Source organism: Cygnus atratus, chromosome Z (assembly GCF_013377495.2).
Source record: "Cygnus atratus isolate AKBS03 ecotype Queensland, Australia chromosome Z, CAtr_DNAZoo_HiC_assembly, whole genome shotgun sequence".
Taxonomy (NCBI): Eukaryota; Metazoa; Chordata; class Aves; order Anseriformes; family Anatidae; genus Cygnus; species Cygnus atratus.
Window position 1 is genome coordinate 1106639 of NC_066396.1, and position 27234 is coordinate 1133872.

Genomic DNA, 27234 nt, shown 5'->3' on the forward strand with positions numbered 1-27234 from the left:
TGCAGCGGGAGGAGTCGCGCGGGAGGAGTCCTTTTTCCTAGACCCAGGAGGAGCGTGCAGATTTTGTTGATTTCTGAAAGGTAAATTGCTACCTCCAGATGTGATGCATTGCTCTCTGTAGATGAGTTCCTGGAACAATTAAGGAAAACTAAATACCTAACGATATTGAACTTGCTACCTATTAATCTTCTGGTACGAAAAAAAACACCAACCCCTCTTCGTGCAGACAGCAGCAGCGATCTGAGGTTTCCTTCCCGTGCTCTGCTCACACCACGGAGAAGAGGCCAGGCACACATTTACTCCGGGATGGGTTTTAGTCCCGAGCCCAGGGCCCAATTCTGCTCTCACAGAAAACCGTAGCAGATACAACGCTGATTACAGTGGGAATGGAGGAAAGCTCATCTTGGGAACCATTTAATTCCATTAGAGAGAAGCCATCGAAGAAACATGTACCGAAGTTGTTGTCAAGGCACTTTTGAAATACTGGCTTCATTGCAGTTAACGACAAAAATCTCATTTCATTCAGTTAAGTCAGGATTTTGTGTGTTGTCTTAATTCTGTGCTACTCACCATCTCCCCAAAGATCCGTTTTTTTTTCTTATTGGGCTGGTTTGGGGGGCATTAGCAAGGCAGTAGTATTTCACAAAACGCTCCTACTTTATTCATCTAACTTCATTCTGGTTCCGCGCTTTGGTTTCCCACGTGACAGATAAAAACGTCATTTAAATAACACAATTTAAAAATAAAAAATTGTGTTACTCGTGCAGTGTTTGTGAAACGTTGATGTGCCTTTCTGCAAGAGGGTCTGGATGTATAGAATATGGTTGCCAGACTATTGGTAACGTGCTGCTCGGCGTAGCGAGGATCCACTCATCAGTTCATAGTTGATGAGACTGACTTTGAATAATCCAGGGCCACCGTGCTTTTCTGGGCAATGGTTAATTCAAAAAAGCAATGAATAAAGAGACCTGTAAAGTGAGCTTGATGGCCAGAAAGCATCCACCATAGATTTCCAAGGCAACGCATGAGATGGTGTGTGGGAATAAATTAGAGTTCTTTGACGATTTGGATTATGCCTTTTTGGCAAGTGCAGAGTGAAGGACGTTCGGCTTTTAAGGTGGTTTAACTTCAAGCAGAATCCCCAAGTCCTAGGATGACTTGTTTTTACTATTAAGAAGCGAGCCTCGATGTTGTTTTTGGCTGTGCTGATTTACTCGGTGTTCTAGAAATACTCTGAGGCTAGCTGGAACCAGCCCATGTCAAAAGCTGGGTCTGGAACAAAGCGTTAAGGTAAAAGTGAGTAGAGTTACACAAGCTCCGCCAGTTTTTTCTCTGTTTTTTTTGGTTTTGTTTTTAAATACCTGCTACCAAAATATTATAAACTTAATCCCGAATGAGATCACATCTGCTGGACTTCAGCTTGATTCAAGGTACCGTGGTACAGGGAAAGGCTGCCGAAGGGAAGGCCACAAAAAGTGTCTACAGCGACATCACACGCTCCCTCCTGACCTCCCTGCCGTGTGCCCGGGCTCCTCTCTCCTCTCCGTGCCGCCTTCCCTCGCTCCCCCATCCCTCTGGGGCAGGGTGGCAGGGGCAGACGGGTTGCACGTCGTGGGCGAGGGGGATCCCAGCGTGTCCAGACTCCACGGGACTTGGCGAGACCGAGAGGAGTCCTTGGCACACGATGGGGCTTCAGTCCCCCGTCTGTCAAGCCTTGGATTTTAATTTTTGAACGTTCGAGGCTCATTGAGCAGACTAGGGGGTGTTTATAACATACCTTTGACAGGGATTTTGTATAGAGGTAATGGAAATATTGCTGGAAAACTTTAAAACGAGCATAATGGGAATGAAAGACCGAGGCAGCTTCTGTGGCAAGTGCGTATGGATTAATTCAGCCCAGCTGCCCGTGCCTGTGTGCCCAATAAGTGTGTAAATCCTTGCATAATAGCGTTCTCATGCTGAGAAGGGAATGGACAGAAATAGCGATTGCCCATTTTCTTTTTTCTTCCAGAAGTACTGGGACTTCCTTTTTCTGCTGTGAATTATTGAATTGTTGCAACATCTCTAATTATGTTAAGAGGAGTCCAGCAAAGAGAGAAAGGGGGAAAAAAAAAAAGAGAAAAAGCAAGAGGGATTATCTTTTTATCTGATATGTACTTTTAAAAGGTCCTTCTTCAGTGCTTCATTCAGCGTGAGATTGAGACTAATGCATATTCTGAAATCAGGCTTCCGATTTAAGCCACTGCAGAATAACTGTTAGAAAAATAACTCTGGTAGCATTGCACAGGGGCTTCGGGCATCTCGGAGACCTCACAGCTGAACTCACAAAGGCTGTCCCATGCATTCAAATACTTTTGCTTTTTTTTTTCTGTTCAGCAGCACGTTCTTCACTATCTTGCAGAGCACTTTGGGGTTTTGTTTTCTTTTTTTTTCCCCTTTTTTTTTTTTTTATGGCCTGACCACATTTTCCTAGTAAACAGTAAAAAAGGCAGCGTTGTGCCTGCAGCCAGGGAAGGTGTGAGCAGGGGTTGTGTGCGTGTCAGTGCACAGCGCTGCTGGGCTCAGAGCTGCTTCTAATTTGTACTTTGTTCAGGAACGTCAGGGCAAAGAATCTTTCGGTTTTATTGGTATTGTATACAATAAGTTATTAAATTTCATCTCTGTAATACACCTGCAGTAAAATAACAAAACATTACTGCACTTAAGGAACATGTGTGTGTGTTGCAATGTTCCACCCCTCCCTTCCAAACAGCTGCTTACGGATTTCAAGATCCATTGTATATATTCCCTAGAGCCCACCTCTAATAATCGAGACACATCTGCCATTGCAGTGTTATAGGCATATGTAGTTTTATTGAAAACTATACCTGTATAAAAAAAAATTAAATAACTCCTACCTCAATTAAATTGGCAAGCTACCTTTTCTGAAGATCATATTGCAGACCTCTGGAGACACAGCGAGTTCATTTTATTCTTGTGTTACAAATCACTCAGTACTTTTTTGCTTAGTCAAATAACTAGATTTCCTCACATTTTGACGGCAAGATTCCTTTACCTATAATAATTCCTCCTTCATTCTCCATCCCTATAAAAACACACACAAAAGCTATACTAAGATGATAAAAGACACCTAATGTACCAAGGAATGTAGGTCCTACAAAGTCTATTGCTAATCCATTTTTGTGATGAGATGTGAAGCGCCAGTGCCCTGAACGAACGTGACGGCGCTTTGTTTATTTGCTTTTAAATATTTGGACGCTCCGACCTCTTGACTGGGCAATATGTGCTTACCAGCCACAGCTGCGAGGGGATGCGATATGCCCCGCAAGAAATATGGTGCAAAATAAAATTATGCTCCACTGTAAGTATAGCCTTTGATACTTCGATACCAGATAACATTTTGGTCGGTGGCAAAAGTCCCACTGTGTTCAGCGGGGCTGGGAAGCAGTGTTTCTCCTGCTAACTTCTGTGGTGATTTATAGTTGGAGAAGGTTCACCTCTGTCATCGTTTGTGCTCGAGCATCTTGCTTTGGGAGGTGGAATCATTGCTTCTGCTCCAGAAATTAGTTCTAGCGCCCATAAACTATCCTCCTGTGATCGTGGGCACGTTGTGGACTAATGTTTTTGATGTTACAGCACTAAAATAATGACATAAGAGATAAAATTTCCATGTTAATCAAATGTATTAAAGGAACAGACTTAAGTTCAGATGTCTGAATGGCTCATTTAGCAGAATTCCTCATGCATCCAGAAAGACACGGTTTCATTGTCCATATCATAATTGAAGAAATGCTAAAACCCAACACTGCAATTTAGTGGTAAAAGGAAGTGCTTTTCTCTTAGCCCTTTGGATCAAATGTTAAGCTGAGGGCTATTTTGTTGGAAGTGAGCATTCCAAGGGCACCTTTCTGGAGCTTATAACCTGGCAACAGAATAGCACTGCTATTTGTAATGTGCAATAATAGGTTTATGTTGTGGTTGAGTGCTAATAGGAGCTTGGTTTGCCTTTGCAGTCACTGCACTCTGACTTTCTGTGCTATCGTGAATGCGATAAAAAGGGGAGTGATGCTCGCCTGCGGTGGTACCACAGCAAGTTGTGACCCCGCTACACGGCACGTTGCTGGTTCACGTCTGGTCAGGGCTTGATGGAGGACCTCCAGCAAAAAGGCAGTCTGCTTTGACTAACTCTGGCAATTTGCAGGGCTCAGAGTTGACTGGTGAGTGCCCTGGTGTGTCCAAGGTTGACAGCCAAGGATGCTGTCCTTGGCATATAAGGTATGGTTTGGCAACTTCTGCTAATCTAAATGCATAAAACCGAAAAAGAAACAAAGAAACAAACAAACAACAACAAAAAAAACACCAACCCATCCATGCCCAGATGGGTTTCGAGTAGGGCAGAGTTCTCCCAGGGCAGAGTTCATCTGGGCAGCCTCTTCCAATCTTTCACCACCCCCCCAGTAAAAACACGTTTGCTGGTGTTTACATGGAATTTCCCCTCTTTCCAGTTGTGCCCATTACCTCTGTTAAATGAGCCTTTTGGATTACTGGCCTGCGGGCCGCTAAACTCCAGCTCTATCTGGCCATTTTATGGAATCACGGCGAGACGAGGAGCTCGTGTGTGCATGTACACAAACAGCACGCACGCCGGTATTTCAAAGGATCGTGACAGCTATGAGAAATGGATTTTGGGGGGAAGCTTCGCCATGCTGCTATTGACCTGATTTCTGACACCTTTCAGACGAAGTACCCTTCTGGTTGATGTGCCAGGCCCTGGGAGGCAGCTCGGCCTTCTCCCATGGCCGCCCCCAGCCTTCTCTCCAGCCCCGACTCCTCTCAACCTCCCTTTTCTGTTTGTTACTGCGGGGCTGGGTTGCTGGCGGGCTTTTCCTGTGTGCCTTTCTCTTAGTCGTGTCTAGGCCGCAGCTGGGCTCTCGGCAGCTCCCAGTGCACACAGGAATAGAGGTGATTTTAAATATTTTTTTCTTGGGGTTTGTAACGCTTAGGAACGCGTCGATCTCTTGTAGTTGCCACAAACCCACGTGGCCATTTTTGTAGCATTTGCTGCGCGCTGTCGCATTGCTCATTTCCAACAGACCATTTCCAATAGCCTTTTTACTGCCCAGAAGTTACTCCGCGCTTCCACCACCCCCTTCTGACATGTGGTTACCTGCTGCTTTGCAGGGGAATGAATAGCATCTTTAATCACACTTAATTACCATGCGGCTGCAGACAGGAACTTCACATACAGAACAGCTCAAGATGGAGAAACGAGATCTTTTACAGGCACAGATAGACACAGAATGCTGATTATTAAAATAAACACTATTTTCAAAATGTATGCTACACAAAATCTAGTCAGGATCTGTACTTTCTAAGAGAGCTATTAATTCACATTTATAAGTAATATTTCTCTCATTTTGCAAACTTCTTTACAGCATTTCTAGTTGCAATTCAGACAATCTGCAAGTTGTCTAGATCTCCCCGAGTTTCGAAACCTAGTGCATCTCTTTTGCTTACGCTTTGCATGGGCTGATATTTATATTTTAAGTCATTCAAATCAGTCAGTAAACAGTCTGGTACATGTAAACACCGATAAATCAGTGTTTTAACAAACCGATGCTATAAACTCAGCAGATATTTCTTGCTGCATTGGCTCTAGATTTTTTTCACCTGTTTCAATGCATACTCCTTGGGAAGGTCCAGATAAACACAAGCCCATGATCTGTATATTTTTAAGAGCTTTCCAGTAAACTCTCACCACCTGATTTTCACAGAAAGTTCTTTAACTTCCTCCTTGGTAATAACTGGAGAAAAAAAAAAAGAAAGAAAGATATTCACATCCCCCTTGAAAGACCGTGTTTCAGCATTGCAGTTGCCCCCTCGGTGTCTGGTGCCAGCCTTCACCAGCAGTGACCTTAGAGGTGACAGAAGATGACGCTCTGGCCGGGCTTCTATTATTGTGTGATTTATTCCTTTGCTTCTTGGCTTAAAAAAAAAAAAAAAAGGAGCAATTTCTTCTGACAAGTAGAGATTTCAGGGTATGTATGAGGATATGAATCCTAGGAGCTATTTATGTATGGAATAATTAAAAACAATGACTAAGTTGTGCTCTCATCCTGCCTAAAAAAAGAAAACCCGCTGATACCTCAGACACACAAGCGCCATCAAACAGCTTTAGAGTTGTCATGGAGCATTCCCTACTTCTTTAGGAAATTCTTTGTCTTCTCACATCTGAAGATGCTTCTCTAGCTTGTTTTAATTCAGCATAAAAGTAACTCTCATAAAAAGAGAGGACAGAATGACAAACTGCCCGGGGCAACACAGCGCAGTGCATTCCAGGGAAATGGGATTCAGGCTCCAAGTCCCACCTATGCTGCCTATGACCCTTAGGAGCCCCCCGATTTCCTAAAGGCCTTTCTTGGGCCTTGTGGGGCCATTCAGAAATGCGAGGCAGAGGGGCGGTCGGAGCTGGGGAGCCCCTCTGCTCCCCGTGTGGTGATCGGCTCCTGGTATTGGGTTCGCTGAATCACCCCCCAGGAGCAGAAACCCCCATTTCAGTGCAGCCGTGCCTGAGTCAGGCCTCCGCATCTGTAGGCTGGGGGCCATCGACCAACGAATTAGCAAGGCCTTGTGGTGTGTCTTTCTCGCTTCCCCTTTCCTGTTTTGCTTGATTTTCATTGTTCCCCTTTCACAGCCTTTTTTTCCCCCGTAACTGTCTTGTGTTTTGCTGCAGTCTGTGGCTGGTGTGAGCACAGCGGGAGGAGGAGGAGGGCTTTGTGCGAGGGGCTGGACGTGTTCCTCGCAGGTGGAGGAGTAGGCCTTGAGCCCCGTCACACCTCTAAAATGGACGTTGTTCAGTGGATTACACAAATGATCAAACTTTTTGTGTAAGGGGGTGGGATTTTTTTCCCTCTTTCTCAGTCCTGTGGGACATTAATGCCTGCGGGTCAGCAGGACAGTGCATGCAGGCTCTGTGACAGCCCGCCAAAATCTTGACATTTTTGCAAAGTTCAGTTTTTGGCTCTTGAAGGTATCAGTAAGAGGTGGTTAGTGCCAGCCACACGCTGGTGTTTGTGGGGGGTCAGCCGAGCTCAGCGAAGAGCCGTGGGCCCGCACCTGCCCAGCCCGGCAGCCAACCTGCCCACTGCTAACCAGGCCGCGCTGCTCACAGGCAAACTTCAAAATACCCTCTTTGTCCTCTCCTCCAGTCAAACAGTGCAAAACTCTGCTATCTCTACACCTGCCAGCGTTACAAGCCGGATATTTTCCAAATTCTTATTTCAGACCTGTTATTGTTAGGCCGGATGCGTGGCAGCATGGGTTTCCCTCATACTGCCCTCCTGCTTTCCCGTGTCCGTGGTCTTATTTACCTCGGGTGCAGCATTTTTAAAGTATACTTTTGCCCCTTCTGGCTTTGAAAAGTGCTGAACACATTGTTGGTGCTTAACAAATAATAAATAATAATACCACAGAAGCCAGGTATGTCTTTATGCCTTCACAGCAGATGAGGTGCATGTCTGCCAGGCATTCAAGTCTTGCTGCAGTATGTTTAGCAACAATGGAGAAGTTAATATTTTTATTTTGTTTTGAAGTTAATGACAGAATATAGCCATCTGTCTGCATGTTTATAGGTCTTTCTATTTTATTTTTTAACTGTTTTCCTTCTTTGAAAATGGATCCTGGTTGACTGTCAGGAGATTATTATTTTTTTTAAGAGTAAAGGTATAAGCTACACGAGAGGTAGAATTATGGATATTTCCAACATCCTTGTCTTTCAAAAGAATCTGGGGAAAATGCATATAAAGTCTAATAAAAACCAACGGAATCACTGAAAATATAACTCACTTGGGTATTCCTCTGTTGGTTTTTTACATACCACTGTAATATACAGGATTACCTTTACGACATAGACATTGGATAACAAGGTACTGTGACAAATACAGCTTTTAGACAGAGATTTTTATTCTTTAATGTAATGCAAAAAAAATGCCAATTAACTGCTTAGCACATCATAGCCATCTACAGAGAAAATCAGCCACAAACTCCCCCCTGCTTTATGGCCTCAGATGAGGCCATCTTGCATCGTCACAAAGAGTCACCTGTGTCTTGCCCCACGTCTTGTTGGAAGCAGAGATCCTCTGCCTTCACCTAGTGCCCTTCCAGCCACCGTTGTCCCAAACACTACCCAGTAGTTGCGTCCTGGTTCGTTGCTCCCCTTTTTGGAAAGTTTTGGTGTTGAACAGTGAGAATTTTCCAGGAGCCCTTGCTATTTTCTTTTCAATATGTATTTCCTCTTAATCGTTTTTTGAAAGTTTTATTCCGTGATGACCAATCTTGGGCAGGCTTTGTAAAATGACTGATTTGTAGCCCAGCTTTGGAAGACTTGTGAGAAAGTACATTTGCAGTTCGTGCTCTTCCAGAAGCACCAGAAGAGCGTCCATCATCCCTGGTGCGACCATGGCACAACACGCATGGAAATTTCTACTGCTCACGTGATTTATGGGCACATCCTGATATCATATGATAGACTTCGTGTGGTTGTCCACATGTGGAGCAGCACAGACAATTTCAGGATTACAAGTGAACAAAAGGAAATCGTCTTTGATGCATATTTTGAAGTAGCCCATCAAGGACGAGTGAGGCTTCTTCCTCGCCTACTCTTGCTACTGGGCCTGGGTAGGGCAGCAACGATGCTGTGCCAGTATCCTTTAGTTTTCCAGTTTCTAGAATCTCATTCTGAAGTTGTCGGGATTTAAAAGTTTTGTCATGTAACTTCTGCTGGCTCTTTGCTTTCTTTTCTGCTGCCTTCCTTTATCGGTTCCGTGCTGTAAGGCACGTTGTGTGTGTCTCCACGGGGCGCTAGGTGCAGTCGAGAAGAAAGCAGTGCCTGTAAAACGTTGCTCTCCGCAGTGCTTCTGTTTGGCCTGGTGTTTCCTTTCTGCCAAGTAGCTTAGCTTAGTGGCTTTGATTTATTTGTAAACAATGTCTTTCAGATAAACTGATTCCACATTTTGTGACGTTTGGCCTTAATGGCAGCCTGAAGGGGTGCTGCCAGCTCTGCTCCACGCCAGCTCTTTTCTGCATCTTTTGGCTCTGAAAGCATTACTAAACCTTGTATTGATGGTGGGAGTTGGACTTTGTAAAGAAATAAGAGAAGACCCAGGTGGGGACATGCCCACGTGCACTCCTTTGCTGACTATGGACATCGATACCGGCCCGTGCAGGCACTTGCCTTGAGTGGATGGCTCGTGCTGGCTTCCCCGAAATCAGCAGTATTGCAGAGCAGGAGCAAAGCCTCTCTCTGCAGCGTAGGCAAACCAAAATGTTGCCTCCACAACAGAGAAGATCCTCACTACCTCTTCCATGCAAAAAGGAAGGAGGAAACGCAGCCATGTGATAGCAAGCGGGACGCTCAGCAGGTCTGCTCTTCCCTAGCTGCCCCAAATGCCCCCTCGGTGGCACCAAGAAGGCAAAACTTCATTTTCCCTTGAAAGTGCATTTTCTGAGCTAGCTGCAGGGCAGCGTGCAGCACTGGAGGAGAGCTGGCCGGGTGGCACGCTCTGCTCTGACTCACCCAAACGCCAGCTTGTTATCCTTTCACCTGTGTCAGCACAAAAAGGTGCTTTTTCTTCCTGCCGGTTCCTCAGAGCAGCTGAATTTGCCAATTTTGTTGTTGTCGCAGGGCAATTCTAATTTTTTTTGTCCTGTCTTAAGCACAAGGTGACCTAAGCTTTGCAGACTCTGCTTGAAGTGAAGAAGCTTTCACATTTTGTTCAGCCGCAGTTATACGTCGTGTACGGGTGGATCAGTTTCCATTGGGAAGCAAATGTTTTAGGTACATGAAAAAAGACGGCGAGGAGCAGAGGGAAATTTGAAAGAGAAAAAAGGAAAGTTCCTGTAGTTTAAGTTCCACATTCGTGTCATCGGTTGGCTTTATGTGTGTTTGCATGGATAGGTAAAAAAAAAAAAAAAAAAAGTGATGTTGTAGCTCCGAGAGGAGGCTGGGGGGACCCAGCCACCCTTGCCCTCCCCTTGCCAGTGCCTGCGGCGTGCATGGACTGATGGGGACGCCACGAACGTGATTTATTTCCAACTTGTCATGTACCGTTGGGTCCAAAGCCCACTTCTTCCCCCCGCTTCCTTTCCAACGTGTGCTTGAGGTTTCACTTCCCTGCGCCTCGCCCCAGGCAAGCGCACGCTTCTTGATGGGAGCGTGGGGATGGAAGCATCCTTCCCAAGCCCCTCCGAGTCCCAGGCCTCGTGTCTGACACGCAGGATCGTTTGGGGATCTTTAAACGGCTTTTAGTCTGTAGACAGCTTTTTCTTTTTCCTGCAAGATCTTGCTTCTGCCCTAAAAAGGGGGAGGGCGTTGTTTATCTTTCAGGCTGATGAATAGTAATAAGCCTGAAAAAAAAAAACCCACACATCCTCCGAGGCACTTAAAGTATTTAGCATGGGTTTTGTTATTTCTTTGGACAGGAAGTTTCTTCGGTCTCTTAGATGTTTTTACAGTAACTTTTCTTTGGTTAAAAATATTACTAACATAATTTCAGAAAAAGGCCGTTTCCCATGCATTTGAACTTCTGTAAGCCTTTTTCTGTGTTCTCCTATTCAAAGGGAAAACAATAATTATATCATTAAAAATGGGAATTCAGCCACCAAACACCTTTTCAAGACTGAGGCGTGTCAGAGTGTTTTACCCTGCCTGAGACAACTTGAGCCAGGATTTTTGTTGTAAGCCGTTTGTAGTCGAATGCTTACACGGGGAAGAGTGATGATAATTGCCTTGTTAGGTTAACGGGGCTTTTTTTAGGGTTTGTAATAATTTGCCAGAGAGAACCATTTTGAAGCGAGTAGTGGTAGGACATCCTTACTGAATCATGTTGAAGTGCTTACTTGAACTGAAAAAAAGCAGAGCCCGGCTAAGGAATTCTTGCCAGCGAGTCTTCAGTATTTTTTCTCAGGGAAAAATAGTGCAAAAATGTCGTTCTCTGCACAGCGTTCGTTTCTGCATGTCATTAATCCTCCCTGTCTCCTATCCGTCTCCCCCCCGACAAGTGACCGTGATGCTGATACTTACCAGATGGTATAGGATCGGAGATGTTTGAAAAAGTGGGCACTTGGAGATGTTGGGAGCTTCGGAGCTGCACGGAAATACGGCTGCTTGGGTGCTGGGAGGTGCTGTGAAAGTCGGGGAGCGAGGACACGCATTTCAGATTTAGTGAGCAGCCCCAGTGCACAAACCGACGGCACTGGTTTCGTCCGATTATTATTGAACCCTGCAGGAAGTGGGGGGTTTTTTATGGTACCCTGCTTTCGCCGCATGCCAATACTCTGATGTAGCACACTTTTTCGCATCTAGGAACACTGAAATATATATCAAGCTCATGTTTCTGAGCGGACTATGGATTTTTTGATAATTTTGAAAGATGTCGTAGATCAGTTGGGCTCTCCGTGATGCGGCAAGCCTCCTTTATCGCGTCGCCGTGTTGCTCCGTAAAAGCACTGCAGACAAAGCTGCGCTATATTCACAATCCCTGAACATCCAGCTGCTGACCGCCGGCCAAATTCTTCCCTCGTTAACACCCGGGAGGCCCCGGTGCCTTCAGAGGGTTTGGCGTGGTCTGGACCGGGGCTGTGCAGCTCCTGACCGAGTCGTCTGCCCTGGACAGCGGTTCCACCGACGCGCTTCGGGTAGGAATCGCTTCCTCGTGCACAAGCAATCCCTCAGTAGCTCCAAGCTTCAGTTCCTTGGCTGTGAAGTCTTTTGAACGTTATCACGTGGTATTACAGTCTGCAAAGAGGTGGGAGCGCTCTGAACATCCCAGGCGCTGGATTTCCGCGGTGTTTGGTGGCAGATGGTTCTGGGCTGGATCTTCTCAGGCACAGGCAGCTGTGCCTCACGCCCTCGGCTACGTCCAGCTCCTTTCTGGCGCGCTGCTGTTTCCAGAAGTATTTCCCTGCTCGGGGAGCACATCTGCAGGTGAGGACGTGGGCTTTTGTCCCGTGTGGCACGGGGCCAGCCCTGGCACCTCGGCCATCTGCAGCACCAGAGAGTCACCAAAAGCGTCATCCCGTCCCCTCTGGGCACAGCCAGCAGCACGAGGGCCCTCCAACCGTGAACCGCTGCCCACGGACTTTGACCAAAGTCTCCGCTTGCTTCTTTGGTCCCGTTTTCCCCTGCCACCCTCACGCGCTGGGCGCTCTCGGGATCATCCCCAGAGGTGGCACGGGGCACCCCCTTAAATGCGGCCGTTATAAGGCCGTTCTTGCTGCTCTTCGCAGCAGGGAACCCGCTGGTATCGCCGTTTGGGCTGTGGCAAAGGAGCTATCTCCAACTCCAAGCACTTCCAGCAGAAGCTGCACAGCAAAAAAATCACAAACAGAGCAAAGCTGCATTTAAAAAACTCCTTAGTGGAGGAGGAAGTCCCTTCTTTCCTTGATTTTTTTTGTGCCTCGCACTTGTTCAGCTGAATCGCTTTTTATCCATTTTTCCCCGAACGCGAGGAAATGAAATATTTTCATTCTACCGAAGCTTTAGAAAAACACTGAAAACTGTGCAGTTGATGGTGAAATCATTCCCTGCAAATGTGAAAGCTGGGATCGTTAATGCAGACAAGTAGCTAACCTTTCGTGATAATCAAGCAGCAGTATAATCATCTGAGTCATCGTGCATAATGGTGAATAAAGGCAGAGGAAGAAGCAAGCATACAAGAGCAAATGTGGGGAAAATGAGGGGAAAAGTTACAAATGTTTTCTGTTTTTTTTTTCCTCCTGCTCACCTGGAAGAGATGAGGAAAACGAGTGGAGAAGAAATTGGAAATCCTTGCTGTCAGAGGCTGCCGAGCCTCAGGCATAGTTAAGAGCGCTCCGTTCAGCTGCGTGTCCACGAAATGCTGCTGAAACCACTGAATGAACTTGGGAAGTTCCTGCTGTTGTGCTGGTATTACAGGCGGTCCCCAGAACAACACAACTGGGAAAAATTACTCCAGAAAGGTGTAAGCCTAAAGAGCAATTTTAAATCACGCAGATGAAGAGAGAGTGAAAAAAATAATAATAAAACAAGACCTAGAGAACTGATACCGATGACATTAATGCACGAGGGCTGGTTGAACGTGAGAAATTATTTGATAATACCTGCAAGCATTTTTTAGTGGAAAAGGTCAGAGTCAAAAGAAAAGCGCTGAACACTGCGCGCAGCCATCTGAAGGTGCTGCCCTGGAAGGCAGAAGAAACGAGACAAAAAGGTTATTTGCCATCAGATGGAGGAAGGAAAACAAACAGGAAGATTTCTCCTGCTTCGTGCTTGTGAGCGTTCACGAAAAAACAGAACTCGGTGAGAAATGAAATCTCGGTGCGAGAAGCTCCTTTGTTCTCTAAAAGTCAAAATTTTTCTGTAAATACTTTTTAAGAATTATGGTTGGTTGAGAAAAAAGGAAAACGGTACCTTAGCTTGAAAACATACTCAGTGAAACCGGAGGAAATTGTTTCTCTGTGTTTGCCATCAATGGTTTGCGATTTACACTTGGCATTAGAGAGAAACACTGGACGTAAATGACACACAGAAGATTTTACAGAGAGCTGCCAAATTTCCAAAAGCCAAAGAAAGGAGTATTTGTAGGAATTGGACAGATTATGAACAGATGCCCTGATAGTCACATGATAAGTGGAAATTTAGTTTCATAATTTGATTAAAAACAGAGGATTGAAATCACAGAAGGAAATAACCAAGAAATGATTCAGATGTCTATGCGGCATTACTTAGTTAACTTGACTTAAGTGAAAATTCATAAACCGAGGGTAGGGCATGTAAAAGGAGCTGCGACCTGGATGATGAGATGTAATGCTGCATCCTGCGATTTTGCAGGAGGAAAAGAAAACAGAACAGTTGCAGTTAGAAATTGGTGACGTTTGAAAAGAAGGAAAAAAAGAGACCTCCCATTCCTCTGTTGCAGCATAAATTAGATGCGGTTTCATCAAATTCGGGTTGCTTTGGTCGCACCTTTGCAGTACCCTGGATGTGATGTGGAGGAGTCCAAGCGAGGCGGTGGAGGCGCAGGCAGCAGGCAGGGGAATGGCCTGGGCCACGGTCCTCTGGGCCGGTGTTTGGTGGGGGCACCCCAAATTGTTGTGGCGGGTGTGTGCGGCGCACGGGGGGCTTCAGCACCGAGGGTGACTGCATCCATCTGGGTTTGTGCTCTTTTTTCTGGAGGAAAAGGTAATTTGATGGCAGAAAAGCCCCGTAACACGTGGGTCCCCCGGCAGAGGGAGGCTGTAGGGCGCGCAGAGGTGGTGGGCACGGGGTGAGCAAAGCGAGCAAAAAGGCTTCGGTCTTCAACAGCGCACAGCCTTCTGACGCGAGGAGCGCTGCAACATCAGGAAGGTAGCAGGGCTCTTCTTCTTGGATGAAGCGCCTGAATTCTTGGCGTGCGTAGGAAGTTTATCGCAAAAGGCTCTAGCTTTCAGAGCGCTGCATTTCGGCAAGGTAGCCGATAGAGTTACGCAAAGCGTGTGCAATGTGTGTAATGCTGGTGTCAGCTCACAGCCCTGCCCTGCAGCGTGCGGACGTGCGGGCACAGAATCGCGCTCGCTGAGCGCTTTTTGCCATCGGATCGAGCACAGAGCAGGGCGGCAGAGGTGGGATGTCCCCAGCCCGCGCTCGGCGGATTTGCCGCCTGCCCTGACGATGCTGAGGACCGGCCAGGGCGACGCTGGCAGCCTCAGCCTTCGTCCCCACTCCTCACCCTCCTCGCCCTCTCCCAGCGCGCGTACCGCATCGGGTGGGGAAGGGCTGGCGGGATGCCCGCGGCGTGCCCGTTTGCTTCCCAAGCTTCCCCGAGGCTCGCGGTCTCATGCGCCGTGCGGAGCGGGGACCGTATGTCCCGCAGTCCCCATCCATCCGCCGGGCTGGGGAGCGGCGAGCGGGGCTGCAGCTGTGTGCGCGGGGCTGCTCCGCCGTGAGCGCAGCGCACAAACGGTTGGCAGTCGTTCAGAAAAGGAGCTTAATCTCTTCTCCTCTAAGCCCGTTTTTCTCTTCCTTACAACATCCCCGTGATGGCGCGTTTGATACTGGATCACGATGTAGCGTGGAGACGTCAAAAAAAAAACCTATCCAGGTTGTCAGGAAAAAAAAAAAAAAGGCCCTTTCTGAAATATTTTTTCCTGATCAGTTTTATCGGAGGATTTTGGATTATGGGCTTCAAGGACGTTTCCCTTTAATCTGAATTAATGTTCTATTAGCGAACGGCAGCGCTCTGTCGTACCCTAATCTCACCTGCTTCCACGAGAAAGGAAATAGAAAATAATTTTTAGAAATCTATTTCCTACCTATATAGGTCTGAAGCAGAAATTTAAGTGAAATGGGTATTGGCATTCGTGTGATTTTCGTTTGAGAAGCAGAACTCCAGGTTTGTAATGGAGCAACGTTTGTGGTTTTCCAGGAGGGGTAATATCGCATCCATATGGATCTTACTTTGTCATAGTACGCGCGTCTTTCCTCCCCATCCAGCTTTAATTCTTTGTCTAGTTATTCAAATTTTGGAGGCAGGATTCACTTGTTAGTGACTTATTTTACAAATTACTAGAAATAAGACAGGATTGTATGTAGCAACGACAAAAGCAAAAACATTGCAACTGATGAAAAATACAGCTGCGTGCCTCAATGCGATTTTGCTCTGTTGCATTTATTTTCTTCTGTGGTTGTTTTTAGCTTCAAACTACCATTCGACTGGCAAATCCCGCACATTATTCGCTTTGTTTATTATAAAACAAATAGACCGCCAACTGTACAGGTCCGCCAGGACGGGGCGGTTTGTACAGTATGCGCTATAATGCCAGCATCCGCCTGCAGGATTTGTACAGCTCAAAGGTTTGTAATGTTTTGTGTCTCGCCTGCTGCACCGGTTGCACCCAAAGATACCCCGCTTCCCCTACATCCAATACGTACGCGCTTAGTTAAGCCCCTCTGCAAAGTCTGCAGGGGAGTTCGACAGATGTAACACTTTGGGTTCAAGCTCATCCCGTCCTAATGGTAAATATGAACTTTGATGCCTAGTAATTCATGCCGCGTCTGAGATCCAGTTTGGAGAAAACGCAAGCTCCAAAAGCGACGTGATCTATGGCACCGTGGTTTGTAGACGTTTTATCGTTCTCTTTGTTGCAGGCCATTACCAGTGCGACACGTAGGCTGAACTGTAATAAATGCCCATTGTTCCTTTTAGGAGCATCGCGGAATAAGTACGTGTAGGTTTTTACCCGCGTTTTCCTCCCTGGGGCGCTCGGCAAGGTCCCCTTAAGTGCGCAAACCCACCTCTTTTTGCACCTCGAAAGCAAGCGTGCCTGGCTGTCCTGTGCCAGACGAAGGAGGGTGCTTGGCCGGTTTGGGCTATCTGGGGGTTCGGGCGCTTTTCGAGAGCCGACGAAGAAATTAGCCCGCGGCGCTGCGGATGGAAAATTCGGGAGATGCGTTTGAGAAAACCCAGTCCTTGCGGCAGCGAACGCTGCTTGTAGCCCAGCACCCGTGCCGAAGTTGGCGGGAGGCGGACGTGTAGCATGAGCGAGGAGCAGGCTTCGCACGGGCGCTTGCGTGCGCCCAGCCCGGCCGCGGGGAGCCCCGTGGGCACCGCCGTGCCCGTCCCGCGAGCCCCCGTGGGCGTCAGCTCCGCGTGGCGAGCCGCAGGTACGTGAGCCCGTCCGTCGCCGCCCGCATTTCAGCACCTACCTGCTAGGTCAAGAGGAATGAATGGTCATTGTGAGGTGCAACTAGTGGCAACGAGAAGTATTCGATGGCTGAACAGACAAAAGGCGGGCAGCCTGTAGGACTGGCGCATCTGTTTACTCCTAATGTAATAATGCAAGGTTGGGATTTATTTTTTTTTTCCCCCGTAGAAACCTCTGCATCTTTTTAGAGAGAGAAATGTTTGGATGAAAAAACAAAAACAACATAGGGTATGTGTGTGTTTTCTGCTCCTAAAGTGAATCTTGTTTAATCTAAAATAGTTTGCAAACGCTGTCGTATAGACTTTTTTTTTTTTTAAATCAAATTAAATCTAGTAGGCTGGGTATAGGAATTTATACAGCTGATGGCTGTAAGTCTTTCAGACTACCCGACATATGGATAAACCATGCACAGATTTAGCAGGTCTGTCTTTATGTTAAAACGTATACGTGATAAAAATATATGACTGAATAGGATTTTTGTGGTTAGCACTGTTTCATTCTGAAATGCTCCGAGACATTCAATAAAATCCCGTTTATTTTCAGAGGATATTCACAATGAATTGATAACCTTTTTTTTTTTTTTCCCCAAAGAGTTTTTGCATATATTTCTTTGCCATTATGCAATAGACTTGCAACCATTTTTTTTTGTCGGTGCAGGTGTTGTTTATTAAAAGGAGCGTAGTCATTGCAGGTGTATATTAGACATGAGCTAAACGTAAAGATATTAGCAAAAAGTACGTTTCTGACTCGCGTGCCTGCATTTTTGACGTCTTTGAGGGGTCTGCAGAGCCAAACGCTAGGCTGCACACCAAGAAGGGGTTTGGGGCCGCATCCGTCAGGGCTCGCTTGCCCACACCTCGGCGGCGATTTTCGTTTAGCTGCTCTGGGAAAAAAAAAAAAAAAAAGTAATATAGTTTTCGTGAAGCAAAAGTTATCTTCGACTGTTTTTAGAAGCGTAGTAAAGGAAGAAGGATGTTTTAATTTCTGATTTTCCAGCTCATGGCTCATATTTGACCAACTGCTTTCAGCAGAAGACATGCCACTTTGTTGAGCTATTTAGGAATCAAAAAGACTGTCTTAATTTAAAACAAGGAGCCTTTGTTTTAGTTGGTGACTGCCTTGTGAAATTTTTCAGTTCTCAGCGGGTTAACCAGGGAACAGGGGCAGAGTCATAATTGGCCTATTTAGAGTATTTTGCATGTGAATAGTGTGTTAGTGAAGCATTACTAAGTCTGTTGTGAGTGACATGGTGATTAGAATTTAGATTAGGGAAAACACATTCTGTACTTTATCAAGTACAGTAATTAGTTCAGTCAGTAAAAGTTGATTACAAGTAACGATAAAGTTAGATTTTTGGTACTTAATTTTAAAATTTCTTTATTAAATGGTAAATTTGTTCTTAATATAAATGGTGGTATCTACACCTGTTTTATTGCGTATCAGAATAATTAAAAGAACAATGTGTTCAATGCAGAGTATAATCAGGGGATTTATATATTATGGGTAAGTTTCCATGTAGTTTATAGCAAATAGAACATTACTCAGGAAATTGTTCTTCTGCCGGAGTCTCTTAAAGATGTGTAATTTTTCTTTCAGTGGCGGTCAGATAACGTTTGCTGCTCTTTCAGGGGAACCAGGCGCCTTTCGTAGCCGAGGAAATTCTGCGTTTGCCGGGATGCTTCTTGTTAGTTAATGGTAGAGGCATAAAATGGATATATTGAAAGTCCTTTGCTGCTGCTACTGCGGCTGCTGTACAATAGCGTTAATTGTTTGGGATTTTCAGAGGTGCTTTTCTTTTCCGATAGCGTTGCAAAAAAATATTATTAACGCGCAGTTTTATTTTCACGCATTGCTCGCGTTTTACGTACAGCCTGCCGTATAGATTTTCATCTTGCAAAACGTGATCCCTTTAATTCTCCGCTACGAATTTTGCCTTACGTGGGGACAGACAATGAAGCTGCTTCATGCACTCCGAACCAACCGCACTGTCAACAGCAGGATTTTTTTTTTCTTCCCTTCAGTTTTATTATGGCTAAATCTGTACGCTTAACTGTCTTGTTTGCAGTGAGGAAGCTGAACGACTTTCAAATATATTGGTTAACGGAGCTCCAAAAGTTTTTAAAACACTGATTGCGTTTGAATAAGTAGGCAATAAGTCTCCTTTAAATGTAAATAATCGTCTTTTAAATTAATTACTTTGCGGTTTCCCAGTAAAAGTAAAGATGCTAAGCTGGAAATTTTTGCCATGTCGCCTTTAAAATGTCGGCAGGTCCTGGTTTCGGGGTTCCGGGTGCTTATGAAGGCTTCTTTGCCTGTTATTTTTAGGGGTGAGAAATAGCTAATGATGGGGAAAGGCAGCTTGCACATGCACGCGCACACACGTGTGTTTTTTCGTCTTTTAGCAAAGTCTCCTGGGAGGGGAGATGGACATCGGCAACCCCGGGGCGCTCTCCCCCAGCAAGCCGGGCTCCCAGTACTACCAGTACTCCAGCAATAACCCCCGCCGGAGGCCTCTGCACAGCACCTCCATGGGTGAGTGACTTCGCGCTCGGCGCTTCTCCCCCGTTTCCACGGACCGCAGCGCTTCGGGCCCCGCGTGACGGCGCGGGGAGATCAGCGCAGCCAGGGGCCGCGCGGCGCTCGCTGCCGCCGCCGCCGCTCCTCTTTGTGGGGCACGCGAGGGGCCTTCGAAAGTCGCTTTCTCAAAGCAGACCCGCGTGAGGCGAAAACAAAGGCCCTAGCGCTCGAGGTGAAAATATGACCGATTTCGCAGCGCCGCTGGCGTGGGCAGGAGGCTGGCACCCCTCCGCCGTACCCAAACCGCTGGGAGCCGGGAGGGAGCCGCGGGCAGGGTGATCAGCCGGCTTGCTCTTCAGAAAACCTCGCTGGCAAAAAAAAAAAAAAAAAAAAAAAGCCCGTCTTTACAAAGACACCGTTTTCTCTTTTTTTCTTTTCAGAAGTACAAACAAAGAAAGTTCGGAAAGTTCCTCCAGGTTTGCCGTCCTCAGTAAGTACCACGCGCCCGCCCGCCGCGCCATCGCTTCGCTGGGGGGAAGGCAGACACGGGCACGCCGCTCGCGGGCGCTTGTAGCGGGCGGTACAGGTGGTGGGCAAGGTGAGGAGAGGCACTGAGCCTCGTCGTACGGCCTCGTCCAGCCTGCGAGGCGATTGACGACACGGCGGGGACGAGCGTGCGTGGGTCACGTTGCCTGTGAGTGGCGCGAACCGGAGGCAGAAGCGCCGAGCCGCCGCGCGCCTGGGGGGACGGGCGCGAGCTTCACGTGCCGGCCAGCGGCGCTGTCGCTGCGAGGATGATTTAGGGGCTCGCATGCGGAGCGAGGTGCGCGGGGAGGGTCCGCGAGAACTGGCCGTGGTCTCAGCCCACGCCGTGCCTTCGCTCCCGCGCCAGGGCAGCGGGCGGCCGTACCTGCAGCGGGCGCTGCTGGGCTGGCACCAGGTGTCCGCCGGCGGGAGCCAGCTGCTGCCGGGGCGCTGGGGGATGCTCAGGGCATAATGAGAGAGCTGCTAATTACCCAGGGCTTTCCCAGGTATCTGAAAGAATCTCTCTGATACCTCTTTGTGAGGAGGGCTATGGACGCCGTCCATATGAAGTGCCGATTTCTCAGTGTTTGTCTCGAAATCCTCGCGCCGCGCGGTCGGGACTTGGTGTTTCTGCGTGGCTGGGTGAAGCCCTTTGTCTCCCGCTCCACACAACCGTCCTCCTAGTTTTCATCTCTTCGTGACGGTGTAAAACCTTTGTGGTTCGTTTTGGTTTTTACTGAAAAAGCCGTACCATGGTCGACTGCATCTTTTGAGAGCATTTGCTTTTAAAACCATTAATATATATATATATATATATGTAAAATAGTGATTTTAAAAGAAACAGTAGGACATTTCAGTAAATAAAACATCGAGTAGTGTTTTAAATTTCATTCTACTCACTATTACAGTTCATTCTAGCATTGCATTTCATTCTACTATTTTTAGTCTAATTTTTTCTCCACCATTGCTTTAAAAATACATAATACGTATTTTCCTGTCGATATCTGCAAACAGAAAAGAAAACACTAATGAGGGGAGAGCGTCCTTTTCATACTTGATAACTGTAGTTGTTTTATCTATAAATCTGGTTATTAGGAGGAGCCGAGTGGCAATCAATCCTGCAGAATATATAACAAATTGACATATTAATCTCAGATGGGTTTTCTGTTTTTGCCGTAAATCCAACTAAATTTGCAGTTTGCAAACCAGCATACTTTTAAAGCTTCAGTTACTGCAGTGAATGTGCTAAGCAGTAGTTTCATTACCGGTCACTTTATAAATAAAAAAATTGCAGTCTGAAAGAGAAAAATACATAGGAAAATCCTAATTTAATTGCGATTTAATAATTGATTATTGTAAGCTTTATCACAGTGAACAATACAAACGTAAATCTATTTATCGTTGTTGAAATATGGAAATTCTCAAGTGAAAGTTTCCGGTGAAGCAATAATACTGGTTTGTTTTAATTAGAAATAAGTTCCCACGTGCATATTTTAAATGCCTTTCACGGTGTGTTTTTTGGTTTGGGTTTTTATTGGAGCCCTTTACAGCAACAGCTCCTATCCCCCCCAAAGGCCTTTACGGGCACCTTACGCTTGAAGTTAGAGGTGGATTTCATTTAGACGAAACTTTAGCTTGCCCTGCTTGCCCTGCCAGCCTCACATGCCCTGTCCCTCGCAGCTCGCTGCGGCTCGAGGCCAGCCCGTGGCGCTGAGGATCCAGCGGAGCCCTGGCGGTGCAGGGGAGCTCTGTGACCACTTAAAGATGCAGCGCCCTGGCTGCCTGCCCCCGTCGAGGGCTGAGTTGTGCAGTTCTTTGTGCTAGCTCCGTAACCGCGTGCCGGACCGCTGCTTTTTCCTTCAGGCATCGTCAGGGACAAGCGTACACATTTATTTTATGCTTTACAATACTTCTCAGCGGAGAGGTGACCATCTCAGGACATGTACGTGAATATTTTTGCATCCGTGTTCCAAAAGATACACTTGGTAGAATGGTACCCGCTATCTGCTCTTGCTGTGAGTAAGAGTGATGACACTGATGTTGGAAATGTCAACATTCGGGGATTTGAAACTGCCGCAAAAGTTTTTTTATGGATTGCTTCTTGCTTCAAAAGAATGAAATGCAATTTGTGTTTGTCACAGATTAGTCTCAAATGTGTGCTTCCTTTAATTTTGTCTGAATGCTGTTGTTGTACAGAACGGAAATACTTCCACAGCTCAATACTCCTTAACTATTTTAACAGTATTTTTATTTTTCAGTCAATTATCTCCAAGTAGAGCATGCGCTTTAAATATCTGAAGCCATTTTAGGGAGATGTACAATTTATGAGAAAATAAAACGCAGGAAGGCACGCCCCAATATTTCGATCGCCCGTAGGTGTGTCTTCCAAGAATAAGGAAATTAATCTGCAAGTCCAATAATGTGAATATGGGAATGGTTTGGTTCTGAAAGAAATCCAGCTTTTCCTACATGACCATACAGATGCGTGTTGGAGCCAGGTCGTCTCTGTTACATCGTGAATCATCCATTTCCCGTGAAACAATGCACACCTAGGTGTCTCAAACGGCACGAGTATCCGATAAAAGGTCAGATTGTGTTTTGCTGATAGCTCGTGTCACGCTGAACTGCCAGGATTTATGATGCTGGATAAAGTATATGCATTTATAAATTGACTAACTAGATGATAATACACTTAGTTGATAGGGTGGAAATATTGCCGTATTTCTCTTAAAATATGTATATTAACTTGTTCTCTGTGTGATTTATGCAGTGGATATGGAGATTAATGCAGCAGCGTTGGAGAAAGCAGTTATTGTTGATTAATTCATAAGTAGTCTTATAAAAATTTCAATGATAAATGGTAATAAATACGTTGTATCAGCTCCCCTTTACGATAAGAAATGGCTATGAGTTTTGCAAACAAAGTAAATTAAACTAGGGAGCTAATCAGCATTTAAAAACTACTCGGATCGGAGCCACGCCGGGTGTCACGAAACCGACGCCGTCAGCCACGTGGGGTGGGTGCGGGTGGTTGTCCCCACGCCGCCCCTTCCAATTCCCAAAATTGGGACCCAAAGAGGGTGGCGAGCTTGGGGCATTTGGGGTTGAGCCCCCTGAAGGTGACACACAGGCGTGGCTATATAGGCAAAAATGATCACTGACGGTTAAATTTGATTTCCTCGTTGAGTACCCGCGTGGCTTGCTGAGCTCTGGCATGGTGGTGTTTTGTGCCTCCGTACCCAGGCTGGTAGGTGCAACAATAATATTTGTATTCCTAGGAAGAGACGAGGTTTGGCCCGTGTGTTTATGCAGCAAGGAGCTTGAGGGCATGTGAACGTTGAGGCGTGGACCTGCAGGCAGGAGCTAACTTCACAGAGCAGCTATAGCAGCTCCTTCAGGAAGAGCTGTGCGGCCATTTGGTAAAATGTTCTGAACAGTGTCAGCTGCTGCCATCGCCGTTGTGCAATCAGAATTGCTCTTCTGTACGATTATCTTCTCCCCTTAAGCTTCATTCAAAGGTTTTGCTGTTGTTTTAACCGTTAACCTGACGCCTTCACCCCCTTTTGGCTGCTGATGGTTTAATCACACCTGACCTTTCACAGTAAGTGTTTGCAAAGTGCTCTGGCATTTTCTCACCTTGACCAGCGAGAGCCGTGCGTGAGCAAGCTGCCCTGGACCAACTGGCCTCCAGAGCCACCAGGGACCGGGTGGGAGCTGTCTGCGTGGCTCTGTGATGGGCACAAACCAAAGCCCTGCTTCAGTCCTCGGTCCAGCAGCTCCTGCTGGCCACTGCAGGGAAGGTGCACAGGCAGCGCGAGGCACCGAAGGCCAGCCTTTCACAGGCTGAGCGGTTTAATTTCAGCTGTGGAGTGAAAATAATTTTCCAGTTCAGCTCTAGAGTGAGTCCACTGGGAACCGTCCGTCTGAAATGGGTATTTCTGTTACAGCAATCTTGGCGTTTGTGCTGGAGAGCACCTTGGTACTTCTCGCAGACGTCCTGGCTGCAAGAGGTAGAGTCCAGGCTGGGTCACAGGCTGAAGAGCTCCAGCGGAGATAACTCAGATAGATAAAGATAACTCAGAAATTAAGCCTTCGTGGAGAGCTTCTGGTGCTGGCACGGCAGTCATCTGTGGGCATGGTGCGAGTGCTTGGTGGCTTTGCTCGGAGCTGAAGGGGCACCGAGCATCGAATCCCGAGCAGGATGGCTGTGGGGCGGCGCGTGGCTGCCTTCTGCCGCACCAAGGGGCCGTGGGGGCTGGAGCAGCTCAGGGGAGCGGAGGCTGTGACAGTGCCCTCGAGCCCTGCAGGGTGGAGGCAGGTGGGCAGCCTGGGAATGAAGCTTTCTGCGGCCTGAGGTGCTCTTCTTTGGGGCCAGGCTTCCCAGGGGCACGGCTGGTTAAAGCTTGTGCGTTTCCTCCATCGCCAGCCCTCTTTCCCTTGGTCCAATTGTCATCTAGCAAGGAGTGCAAACAGTCCTTATGGCACAACACACTCACTTCCAATTTTCCTTCTCCTTGGACGCTCTTTTCCCTTACAGCCACACCGGGCGCTCTCTTCCCTGAGCTCCGCGGGAGGCGTCGGTGGCTGCGGTTGTTCGATCTTTGCAGCAGGCCTGGGAGCTGCAGCCCGAAGTGAAACCCCGTGCCCTGCTCTGCCCCTGGAGCAAAATGCAAAGGGTTGCAAAATGGAGAGGACAGGGAAGTTATGGCTGAGCCGGGCTGGCATTGTCCTGAAGGCAGGTGATGGGGGAGTCTTGCGGTGCAGACACTACAGCCAGAATAAAGGGTGGGACAAGCTGAATGTCATCTCTGTTGTGTTAAAGCAGAAAAGAGGAACTGAACAACTGTTTTTGTTGAAGAACCAGCAGGTAAAATCTCCCCAGCCTCACTTGTAATGGCAGCAGCCTCTCTTCCATCTTAACTCGAGATGTCCCCCCCTGGGCAGGAGCCATCTCGTTGCACTTGCTGTGCTGTGTGTTTAGAAGCGTACCGGCTTTGACCTTGCTAACCAGACAGATAAGGAAGTGTATGACTCAGTTGTACATCCTAAGGAAACACCTGCTTTGTTCCAAAAAGCAAGGAAAGAGAAACACTACTGGGATGCCACCTGGAGCTTTTCCACGGCTTTATTCTGGTTTCCACAGGAGAAGCCTTGGAGTAGCTGGGAGGTGAGGAAGCACCCTTTGTGCTTTTTGTGCGGACTTTTTGCAGGCTTCCTACCTCAAGCGAAAAAACACAACCTTAAGAATTTCCCTTCGAGCATCCAGCTTAATGGGGACTTTTCCAAAACAAACACGGCGTCCCTGACTGTCCCCGTGTCTCTGGCCGCCACCTGCCTTACCAGAAGGTGGGCCCGGCTGTGGGACGCCAGCACCGTCCCCGCTGCCAGCACCTCTGGGGCCCTGCCTCAGCCCCGGGTGCCGCAGAGCTTCCCAGGAGACATGTTAAGGTCTTCCAGCTGCGGCCAGGCCTCCATGGATGGAGCTGACCTTCCTGAAGTAGGAATCTGTGGAGATTTGGGGGATTCATTGGGAACAGGCTGACAGCTCAGGGAGAGGGGCAGGAGATGGCCTGAGGAGGTAACAGGAGCCGAGAGGGGCAGGAGATGGCCTGAGGAGGTAACAGGAGCCGATCCGGGCACTTTTGTGAAAATCTTTCAGCGTAATTCAGCGACTTCTGGTGGCTGGGAGCCCACGGAGGTGAGGAGCGGCCTGTGTAAGAAGCAGCCTGCCCCTTCCCCTGGCTGATCCATCCTGGCCGGGCCGCGGCCGCCCTTCTGTTGGGGCTGTTGTGCCCGGGGTGTCATCGGGCTGAGGGGATCCCTCTGTCCCCTGGCTTCTGGGGCCATGGCCTGGCTGCTGTCCCTTCCCTGGCTGTTGTTCCTTCCCACCGCTGTCCGGCCACGTAAATCGTACCACCCTATGGGCCGGGCTTTGTCCATATGAGAAATATCACCGTGTTAAGCTCCACCAAGCTATTTTCCAGCTATGGCCAAGCTCTGCTTTTTGCTTTAAAAAAAAAATAAAATCGGGAAATGCATCTTTAGCACATAGCACAATGAAGTCAAACCAAGACAATTACTAAAACCTACTGTCGAGCAGTCAGGGGATGGGTTAAAAGAGCTTCTCTTGCAAACTGTACCTGAAATTGCTCGCTGACCCTGGAGGACTAAGACATTTTGCAGACAAAATGCTGTGGTGGTGGTGGTGTTTTTAAATGGATTACAATGCAGTGAAATGCAGATAAAAATTGCTTAGTTTTTAATTTCTGGCAAATTGCACAGGATATCTTGAACATGAGAAAGCGATCTGGGAAGAATTGTGTGATCGGGGTATTTTTCTTAGGCCTCGGCATTACGTTGTATTTAAAGGCAAAACTTTTATTGCAACATTCACACACTTCTAAATGTTTAACTATCCTGGGCTCAAAAAAAATATAAAAAATCCCATACTGAATAGCGCTGGCCAGCTGGTAACAGAGGTGTGGGATTAGTGGGGTTTTTTGTTTAGCTTGAGCATAGACTCCCTCTTCAGAGTACTGGAGGTAGTGCAGAAGGCAATTTTCCTTCATGGACATAGCATTTTGGCCAACAGATCCAGATGATTTCTGTGTGCCTCCAAAAAGGGCAAAACGAGACACGGTAGATAGCACTGTTTTTACAGCAGCTCTTTTCAAATTGCTGCTTCTGCACAGCAGCATTTATTCCTCTTGGTGCAGGGGGATTTTAGGGGCGCCTGGAGCGGGGCCGGCTCGCGGGGCGCTGGGCTCCATTCTGGGGAGGAAACCCGATGTGTGTGCTGGAGCCTACCACCATTCACCCCCCTCTGAACTTCACACACATTTTTAATTTCACAATTAAAATTGCCCGGCCTTCTATTTTCCTCCTTTATACAGCTATGTAATTTGTAATTCTTTTTTTTTTTTTTTTTTCATTTGGAAATTAAGCCGAGTTTCACAAGTGTAAAACTCAGCACTTAATTTTTTTTCTGTTTGAATTCAAGGCTAATTGTTAGTAAAAGGCATTCAGAGATGAAAAAAAAAAATCTCTATGCAGCGATTTGATTTTGTAGCTTTTCTTTAAATATTATCTCTAGATGGTGTTCATTACAAGCACTGCAGTGGCTTCAGATCTCTGATTAGCACAGTCCAGCATTTAAGAAAAAAGCATTTAAACCCTATCTCGTAGCAGGCCTTTCCAAGTCGGTTTTAGGGAAGGGCGGCTTCCTGGGCTGGGGGGGTTTGTTTATTTGATGTGCTTTAAGTTTTTCTTCCATTTTAGAACTGATTGGGCGTGGGGTCAGGGTGATGCAGCGTGCGGAGGGGAGAGCACGGCGGTGGTGGAGTTATCTAGGGAACTTTGAGATAATCTGTCAGGATTGATACGTTTGCACTTTGACTCGCGGGCATTTGTTAACCGAGTCTGTGTATTTTATCAAAGGAACATTTATTTTTTGCTCCGGAGTATTTTTTGCCT

General features: G+C 47.1%; 1 protein-coding gene across 12 annotated transcripts in view; it reads left to right on the forward strand.

Moving 5' to 3' along the window:
- The window catches only part of TCF4 (transcription factor 4), a 208061-nt gene that overhangs the window by 106149 nt on the left and 74678 nt on the right, over nt 1-27234 (forward strand). For 10 of the 12 annotated variants that reach the window (XM_035560062.2, XM_050716607.1, XM_050716606.1 and 7 more), the window contains 2 exons: nt 19122-19251; nt 19677-19726. The exons of the other annotated variants lie outside the window; for them this stretch is intronic. In XM_035560062.2, coding sequence (XP_035415955.1) covers nt 19122-19251; nt 19677-19726 — 180 coding nt within the window. The remainder of the gene's footprint in view (nt 1-19121; nt 19252-19676; nt 19727-27234) is intronic. 12 annotated transcript variants of the gene reach the window in all.